The sequence below is a fragment of the Pipistrellus hanaki genome (genome assembly GCF_964339955.1).
Source record: "Pipistrellus hanaki genome assembly, chromosome: 5".
NCBI lineage: Eukaryota > Metazoa > Chordata > Mammalia > Chiroptera > Vespertilionidae > Pipistrellus > Pipistrellus hanaki.
Window position 1 is genome coordinate 62,442,050 of NC_140507.1, and position 14,874 is coordinate 62,456,923.

The following is a 14,874-nucleotide window of genomic DNA, read 5'->3' on the forward strand; positions in this document are numbered from 1 at the left end:
CTTGGCCACAGAGGCCTCCTGTGAGAAACAAGGGGTCCCAGCCCCACACCAGACCCCGCAGCCCTGGGTTCCAGTGCCCGGAAGAGAAGTCTCCATAACTTCGGGCTATAAAAACCAGCAGGGATTGTGACTTAGTGACCCGAAGGCTGCTGGAATACCAAGCAGTTCCTTTTTAATAGCTGGCTCACATACTCCCTCCCTCTGACTTCCAGGGATGGAGCAGCAGAAAGGATTCAGGGACATATAGGGAGGCACTAAATTGTTTGGCACTAGAGCAAGATTGGGGGCAGCTTTCTCCCAGACAAAAGTGCTGGTATAGATTACTGTTCCTTTGCCAGACCTCCCCACCACAGTGCATATTGGCGGTCACCATTTTTGAGTCTCCATCAACCTGGCCCATAATTTTCCTCACCCTGGTGACTCCCTGAAGCCCTGTCCCAACCAATTTGTAGCCTCACCCAAGCTGTTTGCAGTGGCTCTTCCATGTGAATGTCCTGTCCTGGCTCAGGCTTCAGACTTTCCTAAAATGTCTCAAGCAGCAGCTGGACTCAGCATGCTCCATACCTCTTGCTAAGTGGTCCCAGCCCCAGCAATGCCAGCAGCCTGCCTGGTTCACAGCTTGGCCTCTCCTGGACACTTCCAACTCCAATATAAGTAGCAGCCATCTATAGATTGCTCTGTAGCTCAGGCCAGGTGGCTTTAGGCAGGGCACAGGTAGTAGCTGACTTTGCACTTCCCAAGAGGCCCCAGAGCCAGTGCACCCAGTGGACAGCTTCAGATCATGCCAGATTACAACCCTACCATATTCACGAGCAACACCCTAAAGGGGCAGACTCGATGAGCACCACAGCCCCATTGAAGCAAGTCCTGCTCCATGGGGGCATCTCCTGCATAGCAGCTCTTCCACTATAGTTGCAGCTGGTTCGAACAGCCAATTGGCCTAGGTGTCAATTCCTCCCTGTGATGCCAACAGCAATCAACGCTCGACTACAACAGGACAGTGCACACAGCCCACACAGGGGAGGCACCTAGAATGCCCAGCTCAGGTGACTGGGGAGGCTCAGCCACTGCGCCCTACCAACAACACAAGGCCACTCTACCAATTCTAGGAGACATAGCAGCTCTACCTAATACATAGAAACAAACACAGTGAAACAGCCAAAATGCAGAGACAAAGAAACATGTCACAAATGAAAGAACAGAAGCAATCTCCAGAAAAAGAACTAAATTAAATGGAAGCAAGCAAACTACCAGATAAAGAGTTCAAGGATATTAATGAGAGCTTCAAGAATCTTAGTGAGAAAAACAACAACATAAAAAAGGACCAGTTAGAAATGAAGGACACACTAAATGAAATTAAGAATAATTTACAGGGAATCAACAGTAGAGGACACAGAGAATCAAATCAATTTAAAATATGAGGAAGCAAAAAACACTCAATCAGAACATATGAAGATAGTGTAAGGAGTCTCTGGAACAACTTCAACCATATCAACATTCGCATGATGGGGGTTCCAGAAATAGAAGAGCAGGAGCAAGAAATTGAAAACCTATTTTGTAGGGAGAAGTTATAGGGTTAAGCCTCGGACTGACCTGCTGGCAAAGCCACAAACAAGTTCCAGCTTAGAAGGCACAGCCCTCTTAGCATAGTTAAACTTGATCTTATGACATTCCCTAGATCTTTCCTGGGTAGCTACTGGGCTGTGGGAAGTGCAGCAAGTGCTGCCAAAACAAAAGAAGCTCACAAGAACATTGTAACTATGGTGACCACTACCTAATTTACCTCTAACTATAAAATAAAGCATCAGCTTGCAGTCTGGATCTGTTCTGTGGCCTCAGCCAGGCACAGAAGATCCACCTAAACCCAGCTTATTCTCTGTCTGTGACTTTTCTTCATCCTTTGAAGGCCCTCCCTCAAGCTTGTTGAACCTTTGGCTGTGCTGGCACAGCACACTATTTGAAAAAATAATGACTGAAATTTTACCTTATATGGTGAAAGAAATAGACTTATAAATCCAGTAAGTTCAGAGAGGAACACATAGAGGCCCACAACAAGAAATATTATAATGAAAATGCCAAAGATTAAAGACAAAGAATCTTAAAAGCAGAAAGAGAAAAGCAGTTAATTACCTACAAGGAAATGCCCACATGACTGTCTGCTGATTTCTCAACAGAAACTTTGGGGGCCAGAATGGAGATGCAAGAAATATTCAAAGTGATGAAAAGCAAGGACCCACAATCAAGATTACTCTACCCAGCAAAGCTACCATTTACAACTGAAGGTCAGTTAAAGAGCTTCACAGACTAGAAAAAGCTAAAGGAGTTCACCACCACCAAACCAGTATTACATGAAATGTTAAAGGGAAACAGAGGAGAAGAAAAAAGAGATCAAAATATTACAATAAACCATACACAAAAATAAACTCAAATGGATAAAGGACTTAAACATAAGATGGGAAACAATAAAAAGATTAGAGGAATCCACAGGCAGCAAAATCTCAGACATATAACAAAGCAATATCTTCACCAATACAGCTCCTAGGGCAATGGAAACTAAAGAGAAAATAAATAAATGGGACTACATCAAAATAAAAGGCTTCTACACAGCAAAAGAAACCATCAAAACAACAAGAAAGCCCACTGCATGGAAGAACATATTTGCCAATGTTATTTCCAATAAGGTTTTAATCTCCCACATTTATAGGGAACTCATACAACTTAACAAAAGGAGGATAAACAATCAAATCAAAAAATGGGCAATGGATATAAATAGATACTTTTCTAAAGAGATGATAAGGAAGGCCAAGAGACATATGAAAACATACTCAAAGTCACTAATCATTCAAGAGATGCAAATCAAAACGACAATGAGGTACCATCTCACACCTGTGCGAATAGCTATCATCAACAAATCAACAAACAACAAGTACTGGAGAGGATGTAGAGAAAAAGGAACCCTCGTGCACTGCTGGTGGGAATGCAGACTGGTGCAGCCACTGTAAAGAACAGTACGGAGTTTCCTCAAAAAATTAAAAATGGAACTCCCATTTGACCCAGTGATCCCACTTCTAGGAATATATATCCCAAGACACTAGAAACATCAAACAGAAAGTATACACGCACCCCTTTGTTCATAGCAGTACAATTTACCAAAGCTAAGATTTGGAAACAGCCTAAGTGCCCATCAGCAGATGAATGGATTAAAAAACTGTGGTACACCTAGCCCTAACCAGTTTGGCTCAGTGGATAGAGCATCAACCTGTAGATTGAAAAAAAACTGTGGTACATCTACACAATGGAATACTACGCTGAGGTAAAAAAAAAAAAAAAAAAAAGGAATTCTTACCACTTGCAACAGTATGGATGGAACTGGAGAGTATTATGCTAAGTGAAATAAGCCAATCAGAGAAAGATAAATATCCCATGATCTCACTAATATATGGAATATAATGAACATCATAAACTGATGAACAAAAACAGATCCAGAGACAGAGAAGCATCAATCAGATGCTCAAACCTCAGAGGGAAGATAGGGGAGGGTGGGGGTAAGGGGGAGAGATCAACCAAAGGACTTGTATGCATGCGCATAAGCCTAACCAATGGACACAGACACCAGGGATGAGGTCCTGAGTTGGGGAGAGGGGCAATGAGGATAAGGACACATATGTAATACCTTAATCAATAAAAAAATATGAACAATTAAGTGGCAATAAATACATACCTATCAACAATTGAATCTAAAATAAATGAGAAAGGAATCTAATGAATAAAATAAACTGATGAATAAAATAAAAACATAGGCATGGAAAAATGGAACCGAATGATGAATCTCAGAGGGAAGCAGGGAGAGATGGGTGGAAGAGATTAACCAAAGAATTTATATGCATACATGCATTATCCATGGATGCAGACAATAAATAAGGTAGCAAAAGCCTGGGGCAGGATTGGACCCCAGTGGAGGGGGGCAAGAGGGAAGAAGGAGAGGATATTTCCAATACTCTCAACAATAAACAGTTAAAAAAATAAAATAAAAAAATTACTCCTTAAAAGCTTCTTTAATGAAGACGTGAACCCTTCTCTATCATACATTCTTTTTACCCTTTTATGCTATTAGCTTTTCTTTCTTTTTTCTTAATTGATCTTAGAGAAGGAGGGAAAGAGAAAGAGAGAAACACTGATGTAAGAGAGATACATTGATTAGTTGCCTCCCACAAACTCCCTGACTGGGGATCAAACCTGTAACCTAGTGCTGCTTAATAGCAAGATCACCATTATTATGGTGATACATGAATTCACTATGTTAACCTAAAACTAATAAATATTCAATTCATAACTTGCTCTTTTCTATGCATTGCAAGCAGGCTTTCTATGTCTGAGAAAATGAGCTTGTCATGAAGACTATATTAAAATTTCTGTGACAGTTTACCATATTTCTCATTGTAAATGAATAAATCCATGTCCTCACTTAATTTTCTCAATACTAAAATGTTTTATTTTGCCTCTAAGAAATTATCCAATTTCCTTAAATGACAAAATTCATATTCTAGGTCTATAAGACTAGAGGCCAGAACTCAGCCTGTGGTAAAAAAATCAGTTCCCTATAAAATTTTGTAGGAAAGAGCTTTCTTCTACCTTAGAAAACATTATAACCATTTTCCATTTCAAAATTTCTGGAAGAAATTACAAGCCTTTTAGCAACTTTAAGAGAAACAGGAAAATAACTATTATAAAAGCACTACAGCAATATCAGTGAATTAAAGTAGGAGAGTCAAAGACTTTCAAGCCAACTTTGATCAAATGGCATAATATAATAGTTATCTGGGCACCAGCCAGAATTCAATGATTTCTCCACGACATGAAAGTATATCATATTACTATGCTATTTAGAAAAAAATATCAAGATAAACTCATTTTAGAAAACTAAATTTCATAAGTCAAATTGCATTAAATAATAACCACATAATGAGATTATTTCACAGTCATCATTATTTTGTAACTTGTGCCAAGAAAAAATAAAGTAAAATAAAATTAGTAAGTTTGGCCCTGCCTCAAAATTTAGTTGCCAATTCCTTTCAAGGGACCACACTTACAAGATGGAAGCTCTAAGAATCTCTAATATTGCGTTCTGCTGCCTACCGCATTTCTGAGTGAATACTGTGGTTTGACAACTCAGTAAAGTAGATAGAACTTGCCCCCAGTAGAGAAGAAAGATGACTCTAATTGCCATCAAATAATGTCAAGTGCAGACACCTTTATAAATAATCAAAGACTTGTGGTCAACAAGTTTCAGAGCAACGGACAGCCCTCCTATTCTGCAGAGTCCACCTTAGACTAGTGTAGTCACTAGAGGAAATAAAAGGGAACACAAGATAGATTGCTTTCACTGTCTCACAAGGTATTTAACCAATATATTTATTTCCTAGTTGCAAGACTTCTCAGCTGAATCACAACCCTAGAAGCCTTTCAAACCAAATGAAAGCAAAGATAACAAAATGTACCATAGGCTTACATTTCCAAAATCATCATAACATGTAACTGAAAAATGATAAAAATCTGTTCTAATTTCATTATTGTAATGAACTCAGATTACAAATAAATGTTTTCCCTTTTCTTTTTTAAAAAAAAAATATGTTTGTTTGTTTGTTTGTTTGTTTGAGAGAAAGGGAGAGGGTGAGAGTGAGAGAAATTTGGATGAGAAACATTGATTGCTGCCTCTTTCCCACTAAGGATTAAGCTTTTTCTAAGCTTTAGCTTCCAATATCAAATAAAAATCACAATACCAATTTGATAGTGTTCTTAAGGTCTCTTACAATTATATCAATTCAATCTCCAAAAAAAAACACGCCTGATATTGAAGATATTCAAAGCATAAAAGCAAAGAGTTATGTGATACAACAAACAAAGCAAAGGATTTGGAAAATAAAAGCTACGTGAACAAAAGCAAACCACCTGACTTTTCTGAGCCTTGGATACTTTATTTAAAAACACTGATCAGTTCAACATAATGCTATCTTAAGGGCCCTACAACTATAATAATCTGAGACTCAAGGAGAAGAAAATAAAAGAGCCAAGTGGGTCATAAAACTGGAAACTGCAACACTGTTTAGAATTGTACTCTTAGCCACAAAGAGTAGAAATAACAGAAAGATATAGCCCAGGTCTTTTCTTTAGAAAACTGAAAAGAAGCCACGGGTCATTATTTTAGCCTAAATCTTTAAAAAGTCAAAAAATAAACTGCAACTTATAGTTAAATATATCAAATGAACGTACATAGTTACCTCTACTTCTTCCTCAAACCTAGCCCAACTCTGAAGGGATAAGAAAGGCAGAGGAGGAAAGAAAGCCATCGCAACAAAATTCTGGAAGCTGACAAACACAAAAACAAGCAGCAACTGGCTTGGGAGACTAAAGAAAGCTGTATACCAAGCCAGCAGTGGGAAATAACTCAATTCCCACTACAGACTAGCTCAATAATTGGAAGCACCAGGTGCCTCTGGAGTGAGGATAATATTAGGACTAAAACAAGATTGGGTGACTTGTGTCAGAAGCAGTCAGACACACAGTTTGCCTCGTCGTCCTCTCCCAATCAAGAGATTACCCCTCTCTCAGCTCCAAAGGAGACTAGAGATTTCTCTAGATTGGAGATCCTGACACAGCTGAGAATGGAAATGCCATATACAAGCATACACATTTTGTTGTGCTTCACTTTATTGTGCTTCACAAATGTTGCCTTTTTTTTTTTTTTTTTTTTTTAACAAAATGAAGGCAAAAAAAAATTATGACTCTCTTTATTGCCAGGGTCTGGAATCAAACTGATAATATCTCTGAGGAATACCTGTATAATCTGGGAGATTAAGTGAATGTCTACTTAGGAAATGGTGACACACTGTTCCAACCATGATGGTGAAACTCTTAACAGACCATCCCACCTCCCAAAACAATCATAAACGCTTAGTAAAATATATAAAACAACAGATAGAAATTGAGGGGCTATAATCATTGAAAGGTAGGAATATATTACCATATTTACCCCAGCCTTTTTCCTGAAGTCATTTTTCAAATTGTGGCAAGCAGAATGGAGCTTAAGTAGAAAGCTGCAGTCTTAATGGGCTGAGTGTAGAGAGTGGTTTAGGGCTGCCGAAATCCTGGATAGGAGAGGAAAAAACTGAGTAGCTCTAAAATCTAAAAATCTACAAAGCCCTAGCTGGTTTGGGTCAGTGGATAAAGCAATCAGCCTGTGGAATGAAGGGTCCTGGGTTCGATTCTGGTCAAGGGCACATGCCCAGATTGTGGGCTCCATCTGGCAGCCCATCAATGATTCTCTCTTATTGATGTTTCTCTCTCTCTCCCTCCCGCTTCCTTTCTGAAATCAATAAAAATATATTTTAAAAATAAAATCTGCATGTAAATTCCTCTCTTGTCAGTTAGCCATTCCTAAATTGTTCACACACATGGGCAAGAATAAAACAGGCTAGTCCTAACAAAACTAAAACCAATCCTCAACAGGATCACGGTTATCAGCTGATAATCCCATCAGCTTGCCAGAACAAAACAACAATTTTGGGAGGATAAATGTTCCAGAAATTCTAAGATGTTTCATTCACAAGTTCTAGCATCCAGTCAGTAATTATGAAGCATGTTAAAAAACAAACAAACAAAAAAACAAGAAAGAGATAAAACAACCAAAACAAAAGAATTCACACAATAGACTTGAAAATGACTCAACTGTGGAGTTATCAGTAGGGAATTTTAATAGCCATGATTAATATGTTCAAGAAAATAAGAGAGAAAGATGAACAAAGTTATTTTTTTTAAGATGGAGATTATTTTTTAAGATTTTAAAGATGGGGAGTTTCAACAAAGAACTAAAATGTATTTTTTTAATTAAATGAACATTCTAGAAGTAACATACAGTATCTGAAATTAAGAACAATGTCCAATATCTGAAAAGATACAAAATAAACTGGTAATATTGGCTGCCAAAAACTGAGTAGTTGCCGGGGTTTGGAATCAAACTCATATAATAACTACCATTTGGGATTATGGGAGAGGGCCAAACTGAGTAGTTGAGAAGACTTTTTAAACTATATAAATGTTTTATCTATTCAAAATAATACATTAAATTGAAGAATAATAACTACTGATAGGAAGTAGGAAGAATGTTACCTAAATCAGTATTTCTAATTAAAATCCTTGAACAGCCGAAGCTGGTTTGGCTCAGTGGTAGAGCGTCAAGGAATCGAACCTGGGACCTGGGACCAAGAGGCAGCTGGTTGATGTTTCTCTCTCATCGACGTTTCTAGCTCTCTATCTCTCTCCCTTCCTCTCTGTAAAAAATCAATAAAATATGTTAAAAAAAATTAAAAATAAATAAAATAAAATCCTTGAACAGTTCTCCATTTCCAAACTTCTAATCCTGACATCCAATGTTTTCCTATATGGTATCATTCTTCTTTTCAAGTACTGGTATGTCAACTATGCTCTCTCCCCTGCCCCCCCAAAAAAAATATCTTGCCTCTAGTCAAATTAGACATTTTTCCTCTCATTTTTCTAAAAATTTCTTTAAGCCATAAATAAGCAATGTTTGACATAATAATTTTGCACGAAATATGAAAAATGTCAGAGTATATGAATGAAAAACTTTAGCCCCACCCATCTCAAACATTAAGCCATTTCAGCTTTATGATGGACAGGATGTCATAAAGGGAAACATTGGTAAAGAAATGTCAATAGATTACTTATGGTGCAGTCCACAGCTACAATACATACATATAATTCTCCCAAAGTAACAACTACCATTTGGGATTATGGGAGAGGGCCAATTTATCTTCTCAGTAAGAAAAGTTTCTGCCTTATTTTTCGTTACTTAAAAAAGCAGAAAGCAAAAATAAGATTCCTACTAGTCTTCCCCTCCCTTCCCCCCCCCCCAAAAAATTTTTTTTTCTTCTCTGTAAGTCTATTCAGGCAACAATTAATGGCTTTCCTGGTGGAAACTACCAAAATGTAAATAATTTACATTCATGAAATGGGGTCATGATCATGACTTAGGAGGTAGGTTCGAGTAAAATTTACTTGGAATTCAATGTCAATGTATTATTAAAATGACCTCAAAAGAACTCCTGTGGCCAAGTTCCATAAACCTTACTAAACTAATGGTGACTTTTACTGTGCAAAAACCTGTTTTCCCACAAAACAGGCTCCTTACCTTTCACCCAGAACAATGGGCAATTTTAAATGAAGATCTGTGGATCTTCTCACACCAGACAAATCTAAACTAGAACAACGGACTACTTCTCTCCACATCTGGCTTCCCTCCATCATCTCTACCATACTGCTGCATCATAAGAAAAGGCTATTATTACTTTATATTGGATATTACTCTTAATCCTTCATAAATATTTCTGATGTAACGTAGAATGGCAATAATTTTTCTGCTTCTTGATCTTAAGAGAATAAAAATTAGGCCTGAATATTTATAAGAAATGAGTCATGGACTCTGAAAGTAGAACTTTTAATGCCTTACATATATAAATTTCTTCAAATTATGGAAACCGAAATATAAAATTACAGGCCAACCAGTTGCTCCTCATTTTCTAATTAAATTTATGTGTAACTTAAGATTGGAGACAACCTGTAAGCCTGTAAATGACTGCTTATCCATACTAAGATTCCTATTACTTTAATAGATTTTTGCTTAAACAATGTCCAATGACTGCTTGGCAATACATACTGCTCCTTAGAGAATTAACATTCTAATGAGATAAGGGTTATTACTTTTCCGCGCACTTATGGTATCCATAAGCGATATCTACATAAGCAAGGTCTCCTCGTTCCCAACCTGATTGTGCCATTTTGCATACCACTCTTTACCCCCCCCCCCCCCCAAGTAAAACTCACCTCAACGACACAGGACGTTAGTAGGGATAACGGTGATGATCTATTAGCAAAAGTCTGGGTGTAGCAATCTTCCTAGGGGACTTAATGAGGCAGAGGCGTCATCCCGCATTTCGAAAATGACATCCTGAAAGACAAACCGAGTCTCTAGCCAGCCGCTGGCAGCCCCCTGTGAAGGGGGGCGCTGAGACTCCACACCTGGACAGAGCCCTTGCCTGACCGCTCAGGTTGGACTCGGTCCCAACTCGGGCAACGCCCTGTGAGACGGGTACACACTCCCCGGACGGAGGAAACAAACTGGTTCCCGAGCCCCTTGGAAACGGCGGGGAGGCAGCGGGGGAGTGCCGCGGGGACCGCCTCTCCAACTTCACAGGCGGCGGCCGGCCGGTGGCCGCAGCGGGGTGGGGACGGGCGGCCTTCGGAGCTGGGAGGCTACCTGCCTGCCACGCCCTCCGGCCCCGCAACGCCCGCGCTAGATCCCGGGGGGTTTGCAGGGAAGTGCTGGGGACCCCGGGCTGAAGACTGCAGCCTGCTGCCCCTTAAAGCCTGGAGCCAGTGCAGAAGGGGGAGTGGTCGGCGCGTCACTGGCGCTGGCGTGTGACGTCAGCGCGCTGAAGCAAGCGTGCAGTGGAGGTGGCTGGGAAAGAGCGGCTCTGAGGGGTATGGAGGGGCGCAGAGGGGCGGGGCCGGAGGTGGTCAGGGGCGGGGCCATGACTGGGCGGGGCCATGGCGGGGCGGGGCCGGTCCGGGGCGGGGCCATGGCATGGAGGAGCGGGGCCACGGCGGGGCGGGGGCCACGGCGGGGCGGGGCCACGGCGGGGCGGGGCCACGGCGGGGCGGGGCCAGGTCACTTATCCATGGGATTGGTACCGTTAAGAGCAGGAAAATTGAAAAGGTAAAACCGGGCCTCCTTGCTGGCGAGCTGCAGAGGGTGGCGGAGGCCCCGCAGGCTTGCCCCGCGACCTCATGGGGCCGGTTCTCCGAGGAGCTGTGGTCCGCCACGGGGGGCGCCGAAAGAGGGCTGCCGCCACCGCCCACGCCGACCCCGGCCTTCGCCGGCGCAGCCCCGGCTCCCTCGGGTGCAGGAAGCACCTGGGTGGAGGCCTCCTGGGAGAGCCTGAGATGGCATCTGTAGACTTCGAGACCTACGTGGATCCCGTCTACTACACCACCATGGATAAGCGGAGGCGCCTGCCGCCCCGCCTCTACCTGGGCACAGCCACCCTGGTGTGGAATGGAAATGCCGGGTCAGGACCAGAGTCCTGGAGTGAGGTTTTTGAAATGTTGCCTTCCAGTGAGTTCCAGATCAATGTGGTTGACTGCCAGCCCGTACGTAGGGAAGCCACCCCGAGCCAGACCACAGTTGTGATCTGGGGAATGGTGAAGTCTGAAGGCAACAAACAACGGGACTTCAACCAGAACTTCATTCTGACTGCCCAGGCCTCTCCTAGCAACACGGGGTGGAAGATAGCGAGTGACTGCTTCAGGTTCCAGGACCCAGCCAGCTAGCAGAGCAGCGGGCAGCCCCAGCTAGGGAGGAAAACACGGATCTCAAAATGTGGGGACACCAGTTCCTTTCTGATGTGGGCTACACTGCCCAGGGTAAACTCTGCATTTTCTCAAGTCCAAGGAGCCCCTTTACGAGTATACTTATTTATCATAGTTGCCTTTCCGTAGTATAGTTTTCTATTTCTCTACTTGTCCAGTAGAGACCCTGGTTCTGGAAATTCTATCAAATAAAATAATACTACAAAAAAAAAAAAAAAAAAAAAAAAAAACAAGGAAAAACAGGAGTGTGTAGTTTGAAGTAGTGTGGCAGAAGTTGATATGAAATAAAGCGTACCATAAATTTGTCCCAGACATAAGACACTGCAATAATAATGTTTTAACCTGAAGACTTTTATTTACTTAAAACTAACACATTAATTTTTTTTTTTTTTTTTTTTTTACTGATTTCAGAGAGGAAGGGAGAGTGATCAATGATGAGAGAATCATTATCAATTGCCTCCTGCATGTGTCCCACCCCCCCTCCACTAAACTCCTGATTCATAGGTGAAGGCTCAATCAACATTTTTAAAAAGTAATTTTGCTTTAAAAAGCAAGCCTTTTTCTAGTATGTTTTGGATGATTAAAACAAGAATGTAATTTTAAGTCTCAAAAAAACTTTAAGTTATAATGTGATATTCTACACCTATACATCTAATGCGTGTATAAATTCATTGTCAGTATATTGAAAGGGGTGGCAGTCTAAGTACCTTTCTTCATTGCAGGACTTTCTAAGATAGCAACATATTTCCTAATAAGGGTGTTGTCCTGTATTCCTACAGCTGAAGTGACTTATCCCCAGATCCTGGAAATTACAAACTTGAAGCTGAAGAAGGATGGTACAACTCCAAGCTGTATCTGTTGTACACAAATTGTATGTAGCTTGGAGACACTACTGATTTTGCCAGAGACCCCCAAAGATCAAATGATTTAGATCTTTACTTAAAATAAATCTGTCTCCTTTTCCTTCGTCCCTTTCTGAACACACCAACACCAAGACCAACTTTGGGTTCTCCTGTGGCTCTTTGATTTAGTCCGGCTTAGAAGACAAACTTCATTCCCACCCAGCATGTAAACTGAAAGTTTTGGGCTTCTTTGCCAGCAGATGGCACTGCAAGTCATTCAGCCTGGCACACTGGAGAAAATCTGCTTCAGTTGATTTCCTCTTTAATCTCCATGCAAAAGACTTGCTTTCCTCATTTTCTCACTTCTAGGCCAGCCTCCTGTGACCTTTCCACCCAGTTAGTAAGTAGGAATTTTGGTGTCTGAATGCACAATAACTCTAGTTCTACCCACGTCCCATTGTACAGCAAAGCAACATGAAAACATTTGCTAATTGCTAAACTAGCAAATTCTTTTTGGCTGTTTTCGTGAAGAATGGTTAGATAATGCATTAGACAATTATTTTTGCTCCTGTCATAAACTGTTAGTGGGAATTATAAACTACTACAGTTTTTGTAGAAGGTATGCTAGCAATATGTATATCAACAAGTTCACTTCTAAAACAAGTAGGTGACGATATATTACAAGAATAACCATTATTTTTATAACCAGAAAAAGTAGAAATAATGTGAATTCTAACAATAAGAACTTAACTAAATAAATTATAATACATCCAAACAATAGAATATTTTGAAGCCATTAAAAAGGGTCAGCGGGGGAAAAAAAGGAAGGGGGGAAAGAATTATTTGGATCTATTTTTACTCACAGAAAGATGCCCTTGATATATTGTTGAGTTAATAAGGCAAATTACTCTAACCTGGATTAAGAAGATTACCCAGCCTTAGCTGGTTTGGCTCAGTGGATGGAGCATCACCTTGCAAACTGAAGGGTCTCAGGTTCATTTCCAGTCAGGGGCACATGCCCAGGTTGTGGGCTCAATCCCCAGTGTCGGGTATGCAAGAGGCAGCTGATCAATGATTCTCTCTCATCATTGATGTTTCTATCTCTCTTTCCCTCTCCCTTCCGCTCTGAAATCAATAGAAATATTTGTTTTAAAAACTAAGATTACCCAATGATTTCCCTTTCTGGTTTATACACTTCTCTAAAGTTTAATTTTTTTTCTTTTTACAAGAATATTTGAATTTCTTTGATTTCTTTTATTTAAAAATTTATTGGATTTTTCTGTCAAACAACAAAAAAATATATTTGTTGCTTGCAACAACTCAATAGCACAAGTACATAAAAATAAGGTGTATAGCCCTATCTACCCAAAGTCACCCTATGCTTATTCCTATAAGAAGTCAATGTTAATAGTTTTACAAATATCTACATTTTTTGTAAGTTCATAAAAACATAAGAGCATTTATTCATATATATGTTTTAACCTTTTAAAATGAGATTATAGTATACATATTGTTTTGCAATTTGCATTTTATTTAACAGTATGTCATGACTATCTCTAGAGTTCAACTAATTCTTGTTAATGTTATCAACATTCCGCGATATGGATGTACCAAAATCTATTCAATAGGATTGCTGGGTCAAAAGTATGCTTTTTCTTTTACTTGAATAGATACTCCTATGCTTTGGTTATATATTGTTGTGTAACAAACCACCATAAAACTTAGTGGCCTACCACAATGATTTATTATTTCCTCACAATTTTGTGGTCAGGAAATAAGGCAGGGTTTTGTTGGCTGAGTTGACTCAGCTTCATTCAGTGGGCAACTATGCTGAACTGGATGGCCTGAGAAGGTTCAGTCACATGTCTGGTGCCTTGGCACTCCTCAACTCTTTCTCCCTCCACGTGGGTAGCTTGGGTTGTCACATTATGGTCTTGAGAGAGTCATTCCTCTTTCATAAAAGCTGGCTTCACATAAGGAAAAAATAGAAGGTGCCAGTCTTTTTTTTTTAAATCCTCACCCAAGGATATAGTTTTTTTTCTTTTAGAGAGAGAGATGGGAATGTGAGAAACATCAATAATTGCCTTCCACATGCATCCCTACGAGGAATCGAACCCCTAACATAAGAATGTGCCCAGTTTGGAAATTGAACCTGTGACCTTTTGGTGTATGGGATAATGCTCTAAACAACTGAGCCACCAGCCAGGGCAAAGGTGCCAGTTTTTTAAAGGCTAGGCCAAGGTCACTTCTTCCATATTCATGGTGAAAACAAGGTTCAAGGCCAGGCAAGATTGACTAGAAAGGGAGGGATCAATGATGGCCTAATTTGTAGAATTATTTACTACATCCTTGATTACTTTTCAAAAGTTTTAAGAAATTCAAACTTCCGGTAGCCTATTTCTACCACCACTGGATGTATTTCTCTTAATTTTACAAAAACCTGGAATTTCTTCCTCTGTGTCTGCCTGTTATATCTCCTGCCCCTTTTCCATTTATCTTTTTAAAAAATCAATTTGTAGGTGCTATTTGTAAAACACAGAAATTAACCCTTTGTCATATTGTGGAACAAATATATTCTGACAGTTTCTCA

At 40.2% G+C, this 14,874-nt stretch overlaps 2 protein-coding genes across 8 annotated transcripts in view; one reads left to right on the forward strand and one right to left on the reverse strand.

Moving 5' to 3' along the window:
- The window catches only part of NEK1 (NIMA related kinase 1), a 119,394-nt gene extending 108,916 nt beyond the window's left edge, over nucleotides 1–10,478 (reverse strand). For 2 of the 7 annotated variants that reach the window (XM_084883734.1, XM_084883729.1), the window contains exon 1: nucleotides 9,898–10,477. The gene's annotated coding sequence lies outside the window, so the exon portion shown is untranslated. Of the gene's footprint in view, nucleotides 1–7,021; nucleotides 7,146–9,897 lie in introns of all 7 variants that reach the window. The other 5 variants (XM_084883733.1, XM_084883732.1, XM_084883731.1 and 2 more) reach the window with 5 other exon arrangements.
- A 579-nt stretch (nucleotides 10,479–11,057) lies between these two features.
- On the forward strand, nucleotides 11,058–11,597 carry LOC311622722 (NTF2-related export protein 1-like). Its single transcript, XM_084883996.1, has one exon. The coding sequence runs from the start codon at nucleotides 11,068–11,070 to the stop codon at nucleotides 11,401–11,403; it is 336 nt and encodes a 111-aa protein (XP_084740122.1). The 5' UTR covers nucleotides 11,058–11,067; the 3' UTR covers nucleotides 11,404–11,597.
- The last annotated feature ends 3,277 nt before the right edge of the window (nucleotides 11,598–14,874 follow it).

Excerpts from the sequence above, each read along its gene's own strand:
- LOC311622722 (XM_084883996.1), top strand. The coding sequence starts at position 11,068 with ATGGATAAGCGGAGGCGCCTGCCGCCCCGCCTCTACCTGGGCACAGCC.